Source organism: Ochotona curzoniae, unplaced genomic scaffold, assembly GCF_017591425.1.
Source record: "Ochotona curzoniae isolate NIBS_2020 unplaced genomic scaffold, NIBS_Ocur_1.0 patch349, whole genome shotgun sequence".
NCBI lineage: Eukaryota > Metazoa > Chordata > Mammalia > Lagomorpha > Ochotonidae > Ochotona > Ochotona curzoniae.
Genome location: NW_024466916.1, coordinates 125,276 through 144,103, shown reverse-complemented (window position 1 = coordinate 144,103; position 18,828 = coordinate 125,276). Strand labels below are relative to the sequence as shown.

The 18,828-nt window shown below is 39.6% G+C and overlaps 1 protein-coding gene across 2 annotated transcripts in view; it reads right to left on the bottom strand.

Moving 5' to 3' along the window:
* Window positions 1–18,828, bottom strand: part of LOC121167215 (TBC1 domain family member 23) — a 64,344-nt gene that overhangs the window by 38,463 nt on the left and 7,053 nt on the right. For both annotated transcript variants that reach the window (XM_040996612.1, XM_040996611.1), the window contains exons 2-3: window positions 4,889–5,000; window positions 328–433 (exon numbers count right to left, since the gene is read on the bottom strand). In XM_040996612.1, coding sequence (XP_040852546.1) covers window positions 328–433; window positions 4,889–5,000 — 218 coding nt within the window. The remainder of the gene's footprint in view (window positions 1–327; window positions 434–4,888; window positions 5,001–18,828) is intronic.

Genomic DNA, 18,828 nt, shown 5'->3' with positions numbered 1-18,828 from the left:
ATTATGATCTATGAGTTACAAACTTTTGAAACACACTCTCCTTTGAGGACTATATATAAGCACATAATTCATTAATTATTTTAAAAGCAGGTTTAAGATAACAAAATTGTAAACATGCACTAATATCTCATAACATAAAAGTAGCAGTAAAAACCAGAGCTTTCTTATAATTATTAAACATTATTCATAAGAATTTGGAAAGAAAAGTTGTAAAACCACAAGCCCTTCACAAATTCAAACACATTCCAATTTATAACAAGGTAACTTGCCCTATTCAAAAATCATCCCCCCCAATTTTTGCTGTTTAAGAACAATTATTAAGCTTACCAATAAACTCCAGGCAATCTTTGTGAATAGTCTCCTGTTCTGGCAGATCTAAAATGCCATCCCATGATGCCAAACTATCACCTTTCCCAGCAACATTCAGAGCAATCTGGAAGAAACATTTTTTTTTTTAAGCAACTTGGTTCATATGCTCTTTCTCCTTCTCTCCTTCTTAGAAAATATGCTATAATAATCACAGACCTGAATTTAGGATTAACAACAAAGATTACAAAGTACAAAATGATGTGCAGTTAGTTCCATCAAAATAAACCAACAAAGGGGATGGGCACTTGGTACAGGGGTGTTACTTGGATCTCACATTTATCACTAGAGTGTGTGGGTCTAAAACACCATTCTGTTTGTGATTCTGCCTTGAATGACAGCAGGTGATGGGTACGTGGGTCTCTACCATCCATATGGTAGACCCAGATTCAAACAGTTGTGGGCACGTGGGGAGTGAATCAGTGGATGACGGACTTCTGGCTTTATCTCTCCCTTTGAAGCACATTTTTTTTTAAAGATTCATTTTATTTTTATTGGAAAGGCGGATATACAGAGAGGAGAGACAGAGAGGAAAATCTTCCATCCGATCTTCTGTCCCATGATTCACTCTCGTTGCAGCCGCAAGGGCTGGAGCTGAGCCAATCCGAAGCCACGAGCCTCTTCCAGGTCTCCCGCGCGGATGCAGGGTCTCAAAGCTTTGGGCCCTCTTCTACTGCTTTCCCGGGCCACAGGCAGGGAGCTGGAAGGGAAGTGGGGCTGCCGGGATTAGAACCGGCGCCCATATGGGATCCTGGGCGTGCAAGGCGAGGACCTTAACCACTTGCACCATCGTGCCGGGCCCGATTTTTTTTTTTTTCTCTTAAGAACACACTAGGCAGACCGTGGGGCTCAGTGGTTTAAGCCGCTTCCTGCAACACCAGCAACTACCATTTCAAGTCTCGGCTGCTTTGCTTCCAATTCAGCTCCCTGCTGTCTGCCTGGGAAGGTAGCAAAAGATGACCCAAAGGCTTGGTCCATGACCCCTATGTGAGAGACCTGAATAGAGTTCTGGTTACTGGCTTTGGTCTGGCCTAGCCTCAACCATTGCACCATCTGGTGTACAAACTAGCGGATGGAAGATTTCTCTTTATTGCCCTTTCTCCCCTTCCCTTTCTGTGTAACACTGCCTTTTAAACGAATAAACTTCAGAATTATATAAAATAGGGCCCAGGGCAATGGCTCAATCAGCTAATCTTCTCTCTGAAAGCACCATGATTCTATATGGGTAGTGGTTCATGTCCTGGCTGCTCCACTTCCCACCCAGCTCCCTGTTTATGCCCAGGGAGGACAGCAGAGGATGGCCAAACACCTTGGGACCCTGTACCACGTGGTCCTGGAAGAGGCTCCTGGCTCCTTGCTTCAGATCAGCTCAACTCTGGCCATTGAGGCCACTTGGGGAGTGAGCCAGCAGATAGAAGATCTCTCTGTCTTTTCCTTATCTCTGTAAACATGGCTTTCTAATAATAATAAAAAAATCTTTTAAAAAGGAATTACATGAGAGATATATTTATATATGTAATTATTTCAAGCAATCACCTTACTTTTTTAAAAGTAAAAACAACAGAAAGTGTTTTTATTTGCGAGAAAAAGACAGATCTGTCATCTGCTAGTTCACTGCCCAAACGCCGTGATGGCTGGGCTGAGACAGAACAAGGCCAGTAAGCAGGAACTCCAGCTAAGCTGGCCACAAAAGCGGCAGTTACCCAGTTACCTAATCCATAACCTGCTGTTTCCCAGGACACACATTAGCAGGACGCTGGGGGAAGCAGACTAAAGGACAATAGGATCAGGTATTCTAATATCTCTAGAATATAATATTAAAAATGAAATGCACATTTATACCATTTATCATTAAAATTTATATAGAAGGGGCTTGGTGTGATAGCCTAGTGGCTAAATTCTCGCCTTGCATGCACCAGGATTCCATATGTGTGCCGGTTCATGTCCTGGCTGCTCCACTTCCCTTCCAGTTCTCTGTTTGTGGCCTAGGAAAGCAGTCGAGGATGGCCCAAACCCTTGGGACCCTGCATCCATGTGGAAGACCTGGAAGAAGCTCTTCGCTCCTGGCTTTTTGGATCAGCTCAGCTCTGGCTGTTGCAGTCACGTGGGGAGTGAACCAGTGTATGAAAGATCTTTCTCTCTGTCTCTCCTCTCTGTAAATCTGACTTTCCAACTAAAAAAAAAATCTTTAAAAAAAATGTCATTTGAAAAGCAGAGTTACCTAGAGAGAGAGAGATAAAAGAAAAAGCTCTTCCATTTGCTGGTCCTATTCCCAGATGAACACAAGGGCCATAGCTGGGCCAGTCTGAAGCCAGGAGCTCCATCCAGGTCTCCCATGTGAGTGGTGGGGACGCAATTTTTTAGGCCATCCTCTGATGTTTTCTCAGACATGGTATTAGAGAGCTGGACTTGAACAGCCAGGACCTGAACCAGCACACATAAGGGATGCAAGTATTATAGGCAGTGGCTAAACTGGCCATGTCACAACTTCAGTCTCCCGTACAATAATTTTTTTCTTTTTTTTCTATGTTTTTTTTATTAGTTTGACAATCTTTACATAGTTAATTAGGGTAAAAAGGTTCAACGGTTATAGGAAAGTGGGTAAGACTAGTATTTTTTCCATATTGTTTCCTTCATGTTTAAAGGGGGGTATTAGGGGAGAAGGCCCACCCAATTTCCCACCCTCCCCAGGTCCCGAATGTAGGGCATGCTCTGAGGATCTTGCTCATGTGGTTTTGATATTTCAACAGTTATGAATCGCTGCCAATCTTGCCACTCCAAGCACTATGAGGTCTTTGAAAAATCCACTGATTGACATAGTCCATCATAGCTGAGATGGTTGGTTGACCTGTTCTGTCTTCTCTCTTTTCTTGGTTAGGGTTCTGAGTCCAGCATTTAGATTAGGAAGATCTCCAAAGAAACTTTGAGGTGTTCTCAAACCAGATTCTTGTATGTGCTAGCAAGTACAGGGCCCGGCACAGTCTATCGCCCTGATCAGCTGGTGGTTGTAAGATTTATTAACTTATTTATTTGAAGTGCAAGAGCAAAACAGTGAGGGAAGAGACAGGTATTGTACCTGCTGATTTGTTCCCAAATGGCTGCAGTAGCTGGGTCTGAGGTTAAAGCCAAGAGCCAAAGAATTTCACCCTGATTTCCTGCATAGGTGATAGGGACTCAATGTCTGGGTTATTGTCCACTGCCTTCCTATGCATAAAAGCAGGAAACCAGATCAGAAGTAGAGGGACCAACTCACAATGAGCAGTCCAAGCTGGGGTTATCAGCATCAAAATCAGCAGCTTAATGTGCTGTGTACCCTGTCACCTGCTCTTCTTCATAATTTTTCAAGATTCATTAATTTATTAATTTTTATTAGAAAGGCAGATATACAGAAAGAAGGAGACATAGATATAGACAAAAAGATCTTCCATCTGCCTGTTCACCCCCCAAGTGGCTGCAACGGTAGGAGCTGAGAATTAAAAAAAAAAAAAAGTTGGTATACAAAAGAACAATGAACTGAGAAAATTAGAAAGTTTTTTTAAAAATATGCTCAAATGCTACATCGATGAAAAGATAGAAAGAAGCTTAAATGACATCAATTTAATGAAAGGGTAGTTTCTAGAATTCAGATTTAAAGAAATTATGTGTGGAAACACATGTATGGGAAGTAAACTAAGATTTATTTTACTTTTATTGGAAAGTCAGATATATAGACAGGAGGAGAGACAGAGATAAAAATCTTCCATCCACTGACTGACTCCCTCAGCTGCCTCAATGGCCAGAGCTAAGCTGACCCAAAGCCAGGAGCCAAGATCTTCTTTCGGATCTCCCATGCGGGTGCAGGGTCCCAAGGCCTTGGGGCATCCTCCACTGCTTTCCCAGGCCACAAGCAGGGAGCTGGATGGGAAGTGGGGCTGCTGGGACACAAACTGGTACCCATATGGGATCCTGGGTTGTGCAAGGCGAGGACTTTAGCCATTAGGCTACCATGCTAGGCTGAATTAGTGATTTACTTTAAAAAATAAGCACAATACTTTAAGTTGATATGTATCTTTTCATAAATATATATATCTTTTTAAAATTATTATATAATCTTACTTCCAAATTAAAGTTAACACATACATTGGAGGAGAGCTGAAATGAGGAAAATAAGACAAGCAAATAGTTTATGACAGCAAAACCCAGATGCATACTTTTCTTTTTTTAAAATAAAAGCATAGCTGAAATCATTCCAAATAAGCAACTGCATATCCTTTTACTCACTGGTTTTATTTTCCTGTTTCATTAAACAATTCCTATCAAAATAATTTCTACCAAAAAATAATTAATTTCCCAAATCTGAACCATTCTGATAAAATACACCAACACGAAAGCAACACATATTTTAGCAACCTGTTTTATCAATAAACTTTCTACATGTAGCATACTCATTCAATAATAAAATCTTCAGTAATTCAGACAGCTCAAAATAACTTGAACATGATTTTTAAGGAATTTCATTTTACTCATCTGAGTTTTCAGTTACCTTCCACACTCTGGCCCTCAAGTCAGCAGGCAGTGGTCTCCCCTGAATTATATTTCTCAAAGTTTCAAGATCACAACCTCCTGCTTCCAGAGCTTCTTCAAGATCCTTTTCCCTTAAAAAGAAAACGTCCCCTTGTTGGTTAAGATGAACTTTTTACTTCATACATCTTCTCATTCAAGATCCAAATGTATGCATGGCCTATTAGGGCTATGACTAAGAAAAAAGATTCATGGCTGTCAAACGCACAAGGCTGAGGTAGGCAAGGCATTCGCAGATTTTGTTTTATTGCAGGGAAATTCCAGAGGTTTCATATAATTGAGCTACTCCTAGTTTGCACTAACAAATTTGCTGATGTTTGATTAAATTACAGAAATTGGAATGCAGAGGAAGAGATAAGAAGGGCAATATTGTGAAGTAATGGCAATTACAGCATGCATGGTAACAGTAACTTCATATAGCACTGTGTGCCAAATACTATTCCAAGCATTTCACAGGTGTTGTTTTTCATTCTCTCACCAACCTTGTTAGGTACATTACATGGCTAAAAACAAAAATGAAAAAAGGCTAAGGCACAGGAAGGTTCTGTACATTCATGAGGCAAGTGAATACAGGATCTTATAGTATGTTTAACAATGTCTAATAAGTAGAAGAGCCAGGATTCAAATTTTAACAGTCTGATCCTAAAATTTATGCTGTTCACCTTATTCTGCTAACTACTGGCCAGAAGCAGAAGCCATACCATTTAGCCAAGAATTCAAAGCCATGCAGCCTGATGCTATCTTAGCACTTAAGTGTATCAATTACCTGCCTAGAGCATTGCCTAACTTGCAACAAGTTCATATGTGTACATCTTAGAAGATATTTCTTTATTAAAAAGGCAGAGTTATGGGGGAGAGGGAAAGAGAAAGAGAAATCTCTCCCAACTGCTGTTTCATTCCCCAAAGGGTTGTAATGGCCAGGACTGCTCTTACGCCAGGGCCCAGGGCTTCTTCCCAGTCTTACACAATCCATGTAGGCTCCCAAACAATTGGATTATTCTTGGTTGTTTGTTTTTTTTTTTTTTTAAGTTATTTTTTAAACTTTTACTTCTTTTTACTATTATTATCATCACTTTATAATACAGTTCCATAAGCCCTGATATTTCCCTTATCCCCTCCCCAATTCCTTCCCTGCTCACTGAGTTCCCCTATATCATTACTATAATATAGCTCTCCATACACAGTCATATGTCCATCATTACCGGCATGCACAACGGCAGACAGTAAAACTTTCTATTGTCAAGATATAGTAAACAGTTTTATTGGGAGTCCATCTTTAGTCTGGAAGTAGAGACAGATACCGCATTGTATCTTACCATCTAGATATGACAGTCTCCATTACAGTTACTATACATCCCCTTAAATGAAAAGCCACAATACAAAATCAACAGCAGGAAGAAAAAGAAATTAACAATGCCATGAAGTTAAATAACATGCTACTGAATGACTAATGTGTCACTGAAGAAATGAAAAAGAAAATCAAGAATCTTCTTGAAGAAAATGATGCTACTGTGTGATCTATGAGTCAGTGAAGAATTTAATGAGAAAGGAAGTGTTTTGAAGAGATGAAACTAAAAAAAAAAAAAATCAAAATCCATGAAATAATTGCCACTGATCTTTGTTGGTGAGATAAGTCTCCTGCAGGCAACAATGGATTTCGTTTTTTTCTATAATGTTTGGTTGATGAGATTAAGCCATTTACATTCAGGGTTATTATGAATGGGTGATAATTTGGTCCTGTCGTTTTAGCATTGGATTATTCACTGATTCAGTATTCTGTTGTTATTTTACTAGGATGTTCTTCGCATTTGCCTTTGGTTTTGGTGGATGTTATTACTTTTCTCTGTCAAGAGAACATCTTGAAGTATCATTTGTAGGGCAGGTTTAGAAGAGGCATATTTTTTTAAACTTTTCTTTACTGTGGAAGAATTTTATTTCATTTTCAAAGACAAAGGAAAGCTTTGGATACGTTATCCTTGGCCAACAACTTTTTTTTTTTCTTTTAGAATCTGGAATATGTCACTTCATTCTCTTTTGGCCTGTAGAATTTCCTGTGAGTTTAACTGGCATTCTTTATATGTCAATTGATTTTTTTCATGTGCACATTTAAGGATCTTTTCCTTATGTTCGATTGGAGAGAGCTTGATTAGAGTGTGTCGTGGTGATGAACACTTTTGGTCAACTCTGTTGGGAATCCTGTGCCCTTCCTGGATGTTGTTTCCCAATACTTTCTCTACATTAGGGACATTTTCTCTTATTATTTCACTGGATACAGTTGTAAACCCAGCTTCTTCTCTCTCTGCACCTTCTGCAACTCCATAACTCTTATATTTGGCCTTTTAGTAGTGTCTTTCAATTCTTGAACACTTTTTATGGCATGATCCTGCTCTGCTTCCAGCTTTTTGCTTCCCCCTGGTGACAGGAAATATCTTCCAATTCTGAGATTCTTTCTTCTGCTTGCTTCATTCTATTTTGGAGACTTTCCACTGTATTTTTAATTTGCTCCACTGTATTCTTCATTTCTGATATATCAGCTTTCATTTGATTCATTTCCAGTGTGACATATTCCTTGAATTCCTTGAATGCCTGCTTTACGTGCTTCTTGTTGTTGATAAGAAGCTTTATAATGAGTTTTTTGAATTCTGTATCCCACATTTTCTCAATATCTTCCTCAGTGAACTCTGAGGTTGGCAAAGGGTTTTACTCCTTTGCAGGGGAGTCTTCAATATTATTCACTGTTCTTTGTCTCTTCTTTTGCTCTTGGTCATTGTACTTCTGGTTATCAGATTCTTCTCCTTGGGGCAGGTTTCTAAGCTCTGTCACCCACAGGTCTACAGTTTGATTTTACTTATTGCAGTTGGCACACAGCTCTTTGTTTGCAGTCACTTGTGCCACTCTCTCCAGCAAGTTCCAGGTCTGAGTTCTTATGTTAGATTTCCACCATGATCTCCATAGCCCCAGCTCCTGGCTCACCAGTCTCTACCTCCTGTGATACCATGTTGAGGCTGCACCGTTGTCTGTACAACCTTTCTCCCACTTCCAGTTGGAGCAGGTCTCAGGATTAGGGAGACACCAGGTGTCCTATATAGCTAGGTTGTTGGTGGTGCTGATCTTGCTGAAACCTGTTGGCTGTTAGGTCTGAGGACCACACAGACCTATTTTGACCCACATGATGCCAGAGTTGGTATTATTTTCCTGTGGGACCAGTACAATGCACTGGGCTAGAAGTGAGTTCTCACCAAGCTCAGTGCATGTGCAGCTCACTGTTGTCCCATGCAGTCTTAAATTCTTTGCCACACTGTAAGAAATGGCACCTGATGTGCCACTACTAGAGTTCTTGATCTGCTGGCTGTCAGGTCTGAAGGCTACTCAGACCTGTCTTGGGTGGAACCTGTAGGATGCCATGTTGTTGCAGTTTGCTGAACCAGAAATGAGTTCACTCCCAGCTCACTATCCTAAGACCGGAAAACTAGGATTTTGCATCATTTTTGTGATTTTGAAAAATACAATAACTTTCACTGCTCATTCTCTCAATCTGGCAATTTAAGTCTCCCATAATGACAGGATTCTAATATTAACTTAAAGAATACATTTCATAGTGTTTCCTCCTTAAAAAAAGGAATCCGAAGAAAATGTAATCACTTGGGAAAATGTCTCATCACAAACTATTGCAAACTCACATGAAAAAGAAGATAATTAGTAAATATACAAGGAACCTCATTCTTCTGCCATATGGTTACCAAAATGTTGGTAGTGGAAGATATTTCAAATCTGCTTCTGACTTCTGGTTGATAAAGCCTGGTGTTTACTTAATAATTCTAGCCAAAATATACAATTGTCAGAATTTGAAAAAAGTTTCTAATCATAAATGAAGATTTTTAAAAATTATTTTAGTTTATTTATTTTATGATACAGTTCCTTAGGCTAAGGTATTTCCCCTTCTCCTCCCCCAGACCCCTTCCCTCCACTGATTTTTCCTATATTATTACAATAGTATAAATAGTGTAATCCTTCAAGACAGTCATAAGTCCACTGTTCTATTTAAGTGTATCCTGACACTGCAGGTACAGACAATGGCAAAAAGCCCAGCATCCTATTATCAAGATACATTTAACAATTTCATTGGGAGTCCTCCTTTTATTTGGGAGCCAAGATGAATACTACAGCATATCTTCACTTCCTGGTATGCTAGTCTCCATTATTAAGTTCATCTATGAGAATACATGCATATACATGTTTACCTATATATCTACTGATCTTGTATTTTGCATGAAGGTTGCCTTATATCAGAGAAAACATGATATTTATCCTTATGGGATTGGCTTATTGAAGAAAATTCAATGCATTGTTGATAATAAAATAACAAAAACAATAAAATGTGTAAATGAAGTGAGGGACTGAAAATGTCATTTAATGAGATGAAATTCTGTGACCAAATAAATGAACTATAGTTTTCCTATTTTTAATGAACAATGCTTGTTTTATTTTTCAGTAACTTTGCCAAATCCCTTGCTATTACAAACAACAAAGTTAGTATTTGGGGGAAAAATGTCTAATCCTCAAAGCCCTTTTCAAATCACAGCGAGGCACAAGCACGATGCTGTTGATACAGCTGCTCTGTACTTTGATGCTGTCCCCAGGGAATCACCACTGTCTCTGGCAGTACAGTCAGAGCGAGCTTCGTTCGAGATCAGAAACTGGTACACCTTTGTAGATACTTCTCACAAATCTAAAGAATTAAAAATAACCCTACCTTCTGAGCAAAGTGTTCAAAGCTTCAGTTACATGCATGCCAACGTAAGTAAACTACGCACTTTTAAAGCAATAAAGAGCTAAAAACTTTTTTAAAAAAAATTCACAGAAGGATCAAGCAGAGATCACAACTCCACAGCAGCTAGTTCTGGACAAGCAATACATACAATTCCAACATACAAAAATAAAATGGATGTCTGGTGGAGTATGATTTTCTTCAGACTTTTCTTTGATCATGGGCAGCTTCATACTGACCTTACAAGTTAAGTGTTGGGACAAACATTGTAGACCTTCAGTTATGGTCTTAAAATAGGTAAGTACAGACTTTGTTAGAGTAAGCATGAGGAATATGTAACTGTCTCCCTTTCCCAGAAACTTCAGGGAAGAGCAAATTTAAAACTTTGAGTTATAAAGGAGAAATCTATCTCTTCCTGGTTTTATGACTCTGAAACTACAGAATATGTTGATTAGATAAGCTATTGTCAATGATTTCTCAATATAATATCTCTTGATATCATTTTTAAAACTTGAGTAAAACATAATAGCTTTTCCCCACATCTGATGTTTTATGGTAACACTGTTTAATCTATGCATTGTAACATAAATGGCTTTAAAATTTGGGTTAGACAAACAAAGCAACTGGATTCATACGGAATTAGTTCAACGATTATATTCAAGCTAGCAAATGAATTTTATGTCCCTTCCTCAATCAAAAGCTAAGTACTTTCCATTGCACAATGAACCATTTGCACAATGTTAAGGAGCTAAAACATGAATTTTCAAGCACTGCCAAACATAAGATGCCTTTTCAAACACTAACATGATGAGTAGATTCAACCGGTAATGTAATTATTTTCTAAGTAAACCATGTACTGAATAATATTCAAAACTATGATTTTTAGAAACATCTAAATTATACATGTTGTGTCCCCTAAACTAAAAAAGTTACAAAATATCTCACTAGGAAAAGAAAATGAGTATTCTGATTTTGCATATTATTCTCCCCCAATCACATTCTAAAAATTCTTTTCCCCATAAATTTTTCAAAGCTTATTATATACACGGTCTATCTGCAGTAATTAGGAAAAAAACAAGACTTATTTCATCTTTCTCTTCTCTTTTTTAAACATTTCTCTGTGCTTAGGAAACCCCATCCTCATTAGTAGCAGCTCATCACTTCTCTCCATTCTCTCCTAGTTTCTTGCAGCCACTCTTTATTTTGTCTCCAAACAATCCCCTGAGTTTTTCACATAAATGGAATCATTACAATATGTGGTCTCTACACCTTCTTTCATTGACTTAGCATGACGTTCTCAAGGCTCTCTGTGTTGCAGTAAGTATCAATACAAGTTTTACTATAAAAAAAATTCCACTGAGGGGGTCAAAGCTACAGAAAATAGACTAAGCTGCTTCCTGCAACACTGACATCTCCTACGGGCACTGCCTTGAAATCCAGCTGCTTCACTTCCAGCTCTGCTAACGTTTTTGAGAAAGCAGCAGAGGACAGTCCAAGCACTTGGTTCCCTGGATCCACCTTGGGGACAGGTAGGAAGCTCCCAGTTCCTGATTTCAGCCCAGTCCTGGTCATTGCAGCCACTGGGGGAATGAATTAGAGGATGGAAGCCCTCTCTCTCTCCACCATCTCTGTAACTCTGCCTTTCAAATAAATAAACTTGAAATATTCATCAGATTTTATTTTAACTTTGTGGTGATTATGATCACCTCTTCATCTTTAAGATAAATCTTGATAGGTCAACTGGCCGAAAGTACGTATAAGTCACACATGTAGATTATATATTCTTGCTAAGCAGGTCTGGAGGAGTTTAAAAATCTCATACCTGGGGCAGTCATTGGTACAAGAGTGAAGATATCACTTGGGGACAAACACACAGGGCACTCAGGTCTGAGTTCCTGCTCTGTTTCTGACCCAGCTTCCTATTGATACATACTCTGAGAAGCAGAAGGTGATGGCCCCAACTGAGTCCCTACTCTTTACTGGGAGACCTGGGTGGAGTTCTGGGTTCACGGCTTTGACCCAATTCAGTTCTGATAACTAACTGCAGGTACTCCAAGCATGAGCCAGTTGACAGAAGGTCTCTGTCTGCCTCTCCCCTCTGTATGTGTCACTCTGCCTTTCCAATAACAATTTAAAAACACAATTAAAAAATGAAAAAAACAACAACAAACCTCACTCAGAATGGCTATTACCAGGGGGCAGGCCTTTGAAGTAGGAATTGAGACACAGCTTGGAATGCCTGCCTCGCACAACAGAGTACCTGGGTTTGAAACCTGGCTCCTTTGCCTCGGATCTGGCTTCCTGCTGATGAGTATTCAGTGAGACAGCTGATGGTGACTCAAAGTACTTGGGTCCTGCCACCCACACGAGTACACAGACTGAGTTCTAGGCTCCTAGCTGTGGCATGGCTCAGCCTTTGGGTGTTGAAGGCATATGGGGAGCAAACAAGGACACTAGGGATCTCCATCTGCTTGTATGGCTAACTTCCTGCCTTCAAATAGATGAAAATTAATAAAGAACAAAAAGAGCAATTGCTACTAAAAAAACAGAAAATCACAAGTGTTGGAGACACTAGATACTAGAACCCGTGTGCACTGTTGGGAGGAGTATAAAATAATGTAGCCACAATGGAAGACAGTATGGAAGTTCCCGAAAACACTAAAAATAGAATTATCATATGATCCAGCAACTCCACCTCTGAACACATACTGGAAAAAGCTGAAAGCCGGAGCTCGGCTAAGTATTTACCCAGTCACGTTCCCAGTAGCATTTTTCACAGCATTCAAAATGGGCACATGTGTAAACAAAACAGGGTATACACACACACTAGGGTATCGTGAATCCTTAAAAAGGAGAGGGAGAATTCCAACATACGCTACAACATGGATGATTTACAAGACTTTACACTCTGTGAAATAAAACACTCATAAAATGTCTAATACAATTACAACACCATTTAGTTACCTAGAGTAGTCAAATTCAGAAGTGGAATAGAGATTACCGTGGGCTGAGGAAGAAGACACAGGTAAGTTGCTTAATGAACATGTTTCCATTTTAAAAACAGAACGAAATATGGGGATTGTCTGCACAACCAGGTTGAATGTTTCATACTACTACACAATGAAAAATAGTTGGGCCTGGTGCTGTAGCCTAGTGGCTAAAGTCCTTGCCTTGCAACCGCTGGGATTCTATATGGGTACTGGTTCGTGACCCGGCTACTCCACCTCCCTTCCAGTTCTCTGTTTGTGGCCTGGGAAAGCAGCAGAGGACAGCCCAAAACCTTGGGACCCTGCACTCATATGGGAGACCCAGAAGAAGCTCCTGGCTCCTGGCTTCGGATCAACTCAGCTCTGGCCATTGCAGTCACTTGGGGAGTGAACCAGCTGATGGAAAATCTCTCTCTCTCTGTCTCTTCTTCTGACTTTCTAAATAAATGAATAAATCTTAAAAAAAGAAAAATAGTTAAGATTGTAAGTTTTGAACATTGTGAGTATTTTGATAATAATTTCAGAAAGTCAAACCACTCAATATATCAGAAAAGTTTAGGACTTGTGGCTTTGTAGTCAGATCTGAGCTCCAATACTGTCCCAAATTCAGTGCTCTTGTGATCTCATATAAGGAATATATGTGGAAATACATATCTACCAACATGGAGTTAGCCAATGCTTATACACATAAAGATTCAAGAAACAGCAGCCATGAATGCTTTTATTACTAAACACAGCTACATTGTAAGAAATTAACAAAAACCCAAAATCTTCTATGAAAACTTAGACAATTTTGTCATATAAGACAGTAAAGTGAAAAAGTGGACTCAGAAATTTTCATTCCAAGTCATTTCTGGCATTAAAAACCATATAGAGGGGGCCCAGCGCGGTGGCGCAGTGGTTAAGGTCCTCGCCTTGCACGCCCGGGATCCTATATGGGCGCTGGTTCTAATCCCGGCGGCCCTGCTTCCCATCCAGCTCCCTGCCTGTGGCCTGGGAAAGCAGTCGAGGACGGCCAAAAGCTTTGGGACCCTGCACCTGCGTGGGAGACCTGGAAGAGGCTCCTGGCTTCGGATCGGCATAGCATCGACCGTTGCGCTCACTTGGGGAGTGAATCGGACAGAAGATCTTCCTCTCTGTCTCTCCTCTCTGTATATCCGTCTTTCCAATAAAAATGAAAAATAAATCTTAAAAAAAAAAAACCATATAGAGGGACTTGTGCGGTGGTCTAGCAGCTAGAGTCCTTGCCTTGAATGTGCCAGGATCCCATATGGGTGCTGGGAGAGAAGTTGAGGATGGCCCAAGGCCTTGGGACCCTGCACCTGTGTGGGAGACCTGGAGGAACTCCTTGTTCTTGGCTTCAGATTGGCACAGCTCCAGCCATTGAGATCATTTGGGGAGTGAACCATCGGATGGAGGATATTCCTCTCTTTCTGTCTATATACCTATATACATATATCCGACTTCTCAAAAAAAAATAATAAAGCCATATATACTATAATATATAATTATTATTCTCATCCCCAATATTTCCACTTATATTTATTTGAAAGGTCCTATACATGATGTTCTTATTTTCCCTTCAAAAAGTTACCTTCTTTGTGCCACAGCTCAACTCCATCAACAGCTGTCTCTACTCATCTCTACTTTCTTTGTCCTCTCAGCCAAAGCTCCCATTATGCTAAAACAGCTCTGGGCAGACTGCTGTTATCTGGCTCAATCCTCACCCTCTTACATAACTGCAACTCTCATCTTAAAACACTCTCCTTCAGGGGCCCAGCGCGGTGGCGCAAGTGGTTAAGGTCCTCGCCTTGCATGCCCGGGATGCCATATGTGCTCCAGTTCTAATCCCCGGCGGCCCTGCTTCCCATCCAGCTCCCTGCCTGTGGCCCGGGAAAGCAGTTGAGGACGGCCCAAAGCTTTGGGACCCTGCACCCGCGCAGGAGAGGTTCCTGGCTTCGGATCAGCATAGCATCGGCTGTTGAGCTCACTTGAGGAAGATCTTCCTCTCTGTCTCTCCTCTCTGTATATCCACCTTTCCAATAAAAAAATAATAAAAATAAATCTTTAAAAAAACTCACTCTCCTTTAAATTTCCTCTATTCTTCTAATCTATGCGCTGACTTCTTTTCTTCCCTAATGTAAAGTCTTTTATTTAAACTTTCAATAAATACATTCTGATAGACTATTACATTGTAGCCACTGTGTGAGGCACTGAAGATCAGCAGTAGATAGAAAACCAATTCTGCCACATGGCTATTCAAGGTTCTTGCCAAAGACCTGTTACCTAAATCCTGCTGAACAGGGGTAGGAGCTACATTTCTGGAGTGTAGCTCATTCAGACTTGTTTAGAATGTAAACTACTATGGCACAAATTAAACCATGACAGTTTAGGTCAAGATTGTTAAGAATTACTTTGAAGTTCTAAAATGACCAGCTAACAAACTGAAGCACTAGCAAATTGCACTGACAGTGAGTAACCATTTGCAATCTGCATGTGTCAAGTTGTGGTTTCATGACTTAATTTGTGGCACCATATTTCTGGGTATTTCTTCATGCCCCAGACATTAAGACATTAGCAGCAAAACTTTGTCTGAACTTATGTTGCAATTATCAGCAAGTTGTAACAAACAAGTAACATACAGAAATCCCCTAATTACTTCCTAAATATTCTATATGACATTTGAAATAAATGGAAAGACAGCAAATTCATTACATAGAAAAGAACAGAATTCAAAACACTAAAAATCATTCAAACTGTATAATAGCTTTAGCAGTGTAGGGAAATTCCCTATTAAATAATACAATCCTTACAGATTTTGTACATTAACAAGGATCTTGTGCCAAGTATACAAAGTGCTAAATCTAGTTCTCTCGACTCTACAAGCCAATAATTACAGCTATATAATTTCAGCACCGTACAAACTGAGAAGCTTTTAATCTTTTCCATAGATTTATTTTTGATCCTATAGTCTATGCAAATTAAACTGCAGCAATGAAATCAATGGCACCCGTTCCTCTGCTAACAAAAAGCTCAGGGGTTTCCAAAATAAAAAGAACAATTAAAAACAGTTTAACAACATGTGCAATGCAATACATTATGATCAGTGAAACAAGTGAATCTGAAAAGGACAAATATCGTGTCTTCTTTCTGGCATAAGGTTACATTCATGCAAAATACAAAACACACACACATACAGGTTAAAAGCATATACATATATTCTGATAGCCGAACTACACAATGGAGGCTAGCATAGCGCTAAGATGCACTGACGTATGCATCTCTACTTCCTCCTGAAAGTTAGAAATACCTTGACAATATGATACTAGACTTTCTGCCTTTGTCTAAATCCTTGATGCCATGATGCACTTGACGAGCAGAATGTGACTTTGACTCTTGCTGAAGGACTATACTACTTCAGTGACACAGGGGAAAATGGTGAGAGGGAACAGTGGGAAGGAAACAAGGGGATCCCTATACTTAACACTGTAACATGGAAAAAATAATAAAAATAATTTGAAAAAACTAAAGAATAATTTATTAACAAGTAGTTAACATCAGAGAATGCTCTAAATCCTCCTTTACTCCAACACTTTCTCAAAGTGTCCAATCAGCTTTGGAAAATACTGTTGTTCCGTGAGATGGCTTTCCAATCACAACCAATGACTACATTTGGGTTTTGTTCTATTTCCAAAGCAGTTCATCTGGAAACTGAAAATAAAGTGTCTTTTGCCTAAGAATTGGATGAAAATGCCAGAAAACTAGAGGGGGGGGGACATTACAAATAGTACAAACTCCCACTTTAAAGTATATTAACAAAGTACCACCAATGTTCCTTTTCTTCAAATCATCACTTTTGGGCCTGGCACAGTAGCCTAGCAGCTAAAGTCTTTACTTGCACACGCCAGGATCCCATATTGGCGCCGGTTCTAATCCTGGCAGTCCTGCTTCCCATTCAGCTCCTTGCTTATGGCCTGGGAAAGCAGTCATGGATGGCCCAAAGCCTTGGGATCCTGCTGTACCTGCGTGCAACACCTGGAAGAGGCTCCAGGCTCCTGGCTTCGAACTGGCTCAGCTCCAGCCATGCGGCCCGTTGGGGAGTAAATCAACAGACAGAAGATTTCTCTGTTTTTCCTCCTCTCTGTATATCTGACTTTGCAATAAAAATAAAATAAACCTTTTTAAAAAATCATCACTATTGAACATGAAGTGATAACACAGAAACATCTGGGCAATTCTTTCTAACAGTATTTCCAAGAAATACACATAGGATTTATTTTTATAAGCAAGGTCCTCAGACCTCAATGAAGATTTAGTTCACAGAACAAGATTTCACTGACACTCACTTTATTGACTAAATCTAAACAGAATTTACAAAACGAGGCTCAGGAATTTCTGGTGTTCAGTTACACGCCTATATTAGACACATTCTTCCACACATCACTTTTATAACTCAAAACCAAAGACAGAAACTCCTTAAAAAGGAAATGTCACAGGAATTTTTAAATGCAAATTTCTCATGCCTCCAATACCACTGAGAAAAAAGTAAAAAATGACTGAGCTGTTAAAGTTACTACTCACATGTCATAAATGCTATTAAAATACCAAACAAACTAATTCTATTTTAATACATGATATCAACACATAAAGCCAAGACAATGACTTATATGTTAAAATACACAATTACCTAATGATGTTATATAAACGTATTTATTAAATCCACAATATAGGGGCAAGCATTGTTACATGGTAGTTAAACCATTGTCTGGCGAAAGATGGAATCCCAATGAAACTGTTGGACATGTGTAGACAATGGGATGCTGGACTGTCTGACGTTGTCTGTACCAACAATGTCAGGGTACACTTAAATAAGCAACTAACAGAATTATGATTCCTTATGAAGGACTACACTATTGCAACAAAATGGGAAAAATCTGACGGGAGTGGAAGTTTGGGGGGGGGGGAGAATCCCAGCCTACACAAAATTGTACCACACAATTCAAAATTAAAAATAAAAATTTATTTTTTAAAAAAAACACTGTCTGGGAAACCCGGACCTCACATCACAACGCCTGGAATAAAAGTCCTGCTTCGAGTCTAGTTCCTCCTGTCAGAGGCAGCAGGCGGTGGCCCAAGTGCATGGGTTCCTGCCACATACCTAAGAGACTCAGCAGGAGTACATGGCTTCTGCCTTTGGCCTGGTTCAACCCCACCGCTGACCCTTGTGGTGCTGGCAACCCAGGGGGCACTGAATCTAGTCACTGCTGCTCAATTTTGGATTCAGCTGTCTACTTACATGCCTAGGAAAGCAACAGCTGATGGTTCAAGTGTTTGGGCCTGCAAATCCATAGAGGAAACCCGGAAGAAGCTCTTGGCTTCCAGCCTTGGGTGGCTCAACTAGCTCCCTTGTGGCCATTTGGGTAAAGAACCAGCACATGGAAGATCTCTCTCTCTCTGCTAATCTTATTACACGATTTTTTTTTTAGCGAGGGGAGGGGAGAGCAAGGATTATGAGAACATAGTACCAAGAAAACACAAAGGTATAACACATAACACAGTCAATTATGTCCCACCATGTCAAAATTTGCTCCTTCTTGCCTATGTATACAAAAGAGACAATGTGGTACACAGCTTACATGTATCTATACAGCACTAACGATGTCTCCGATAACCAATATGCACATACACTCAACAGTTCATATCTGTCTCCAGTGATGTCCAATGCAGTGCATGTGAGACACACGACGGGTCTTCAAAAGGTTCATGAAAAATTGTGAAAAAAACTACACGTGGATTCCAAAACTGTCTCACACAAAAATGAATTGTATTAACCTGTTATAATATGTTTGTGAACGGGATCTAGTTTAAGAAAGTAAGTAGGGTAACACATTAGTTTGAAAAGAATCCCTATCAAAAGCAATATGAGTTCTGTTAAAATTGAAGCAAAAACAAACATCAAATTTATGATGAAGGGTGGGTAAAGGAGTGGTGAAATCACAGATGCATTATAAAAACGTGTGGAGAAATAATGCCTCAAATAAACCAGCTGTTACAAATGGATAAATCACTTTAAGAAGAGACAAGACAACGCTGAAGACAAATCCACAGTGTAGACTATCCACCTTATTTTGTGCAGAAAAGTTTTTC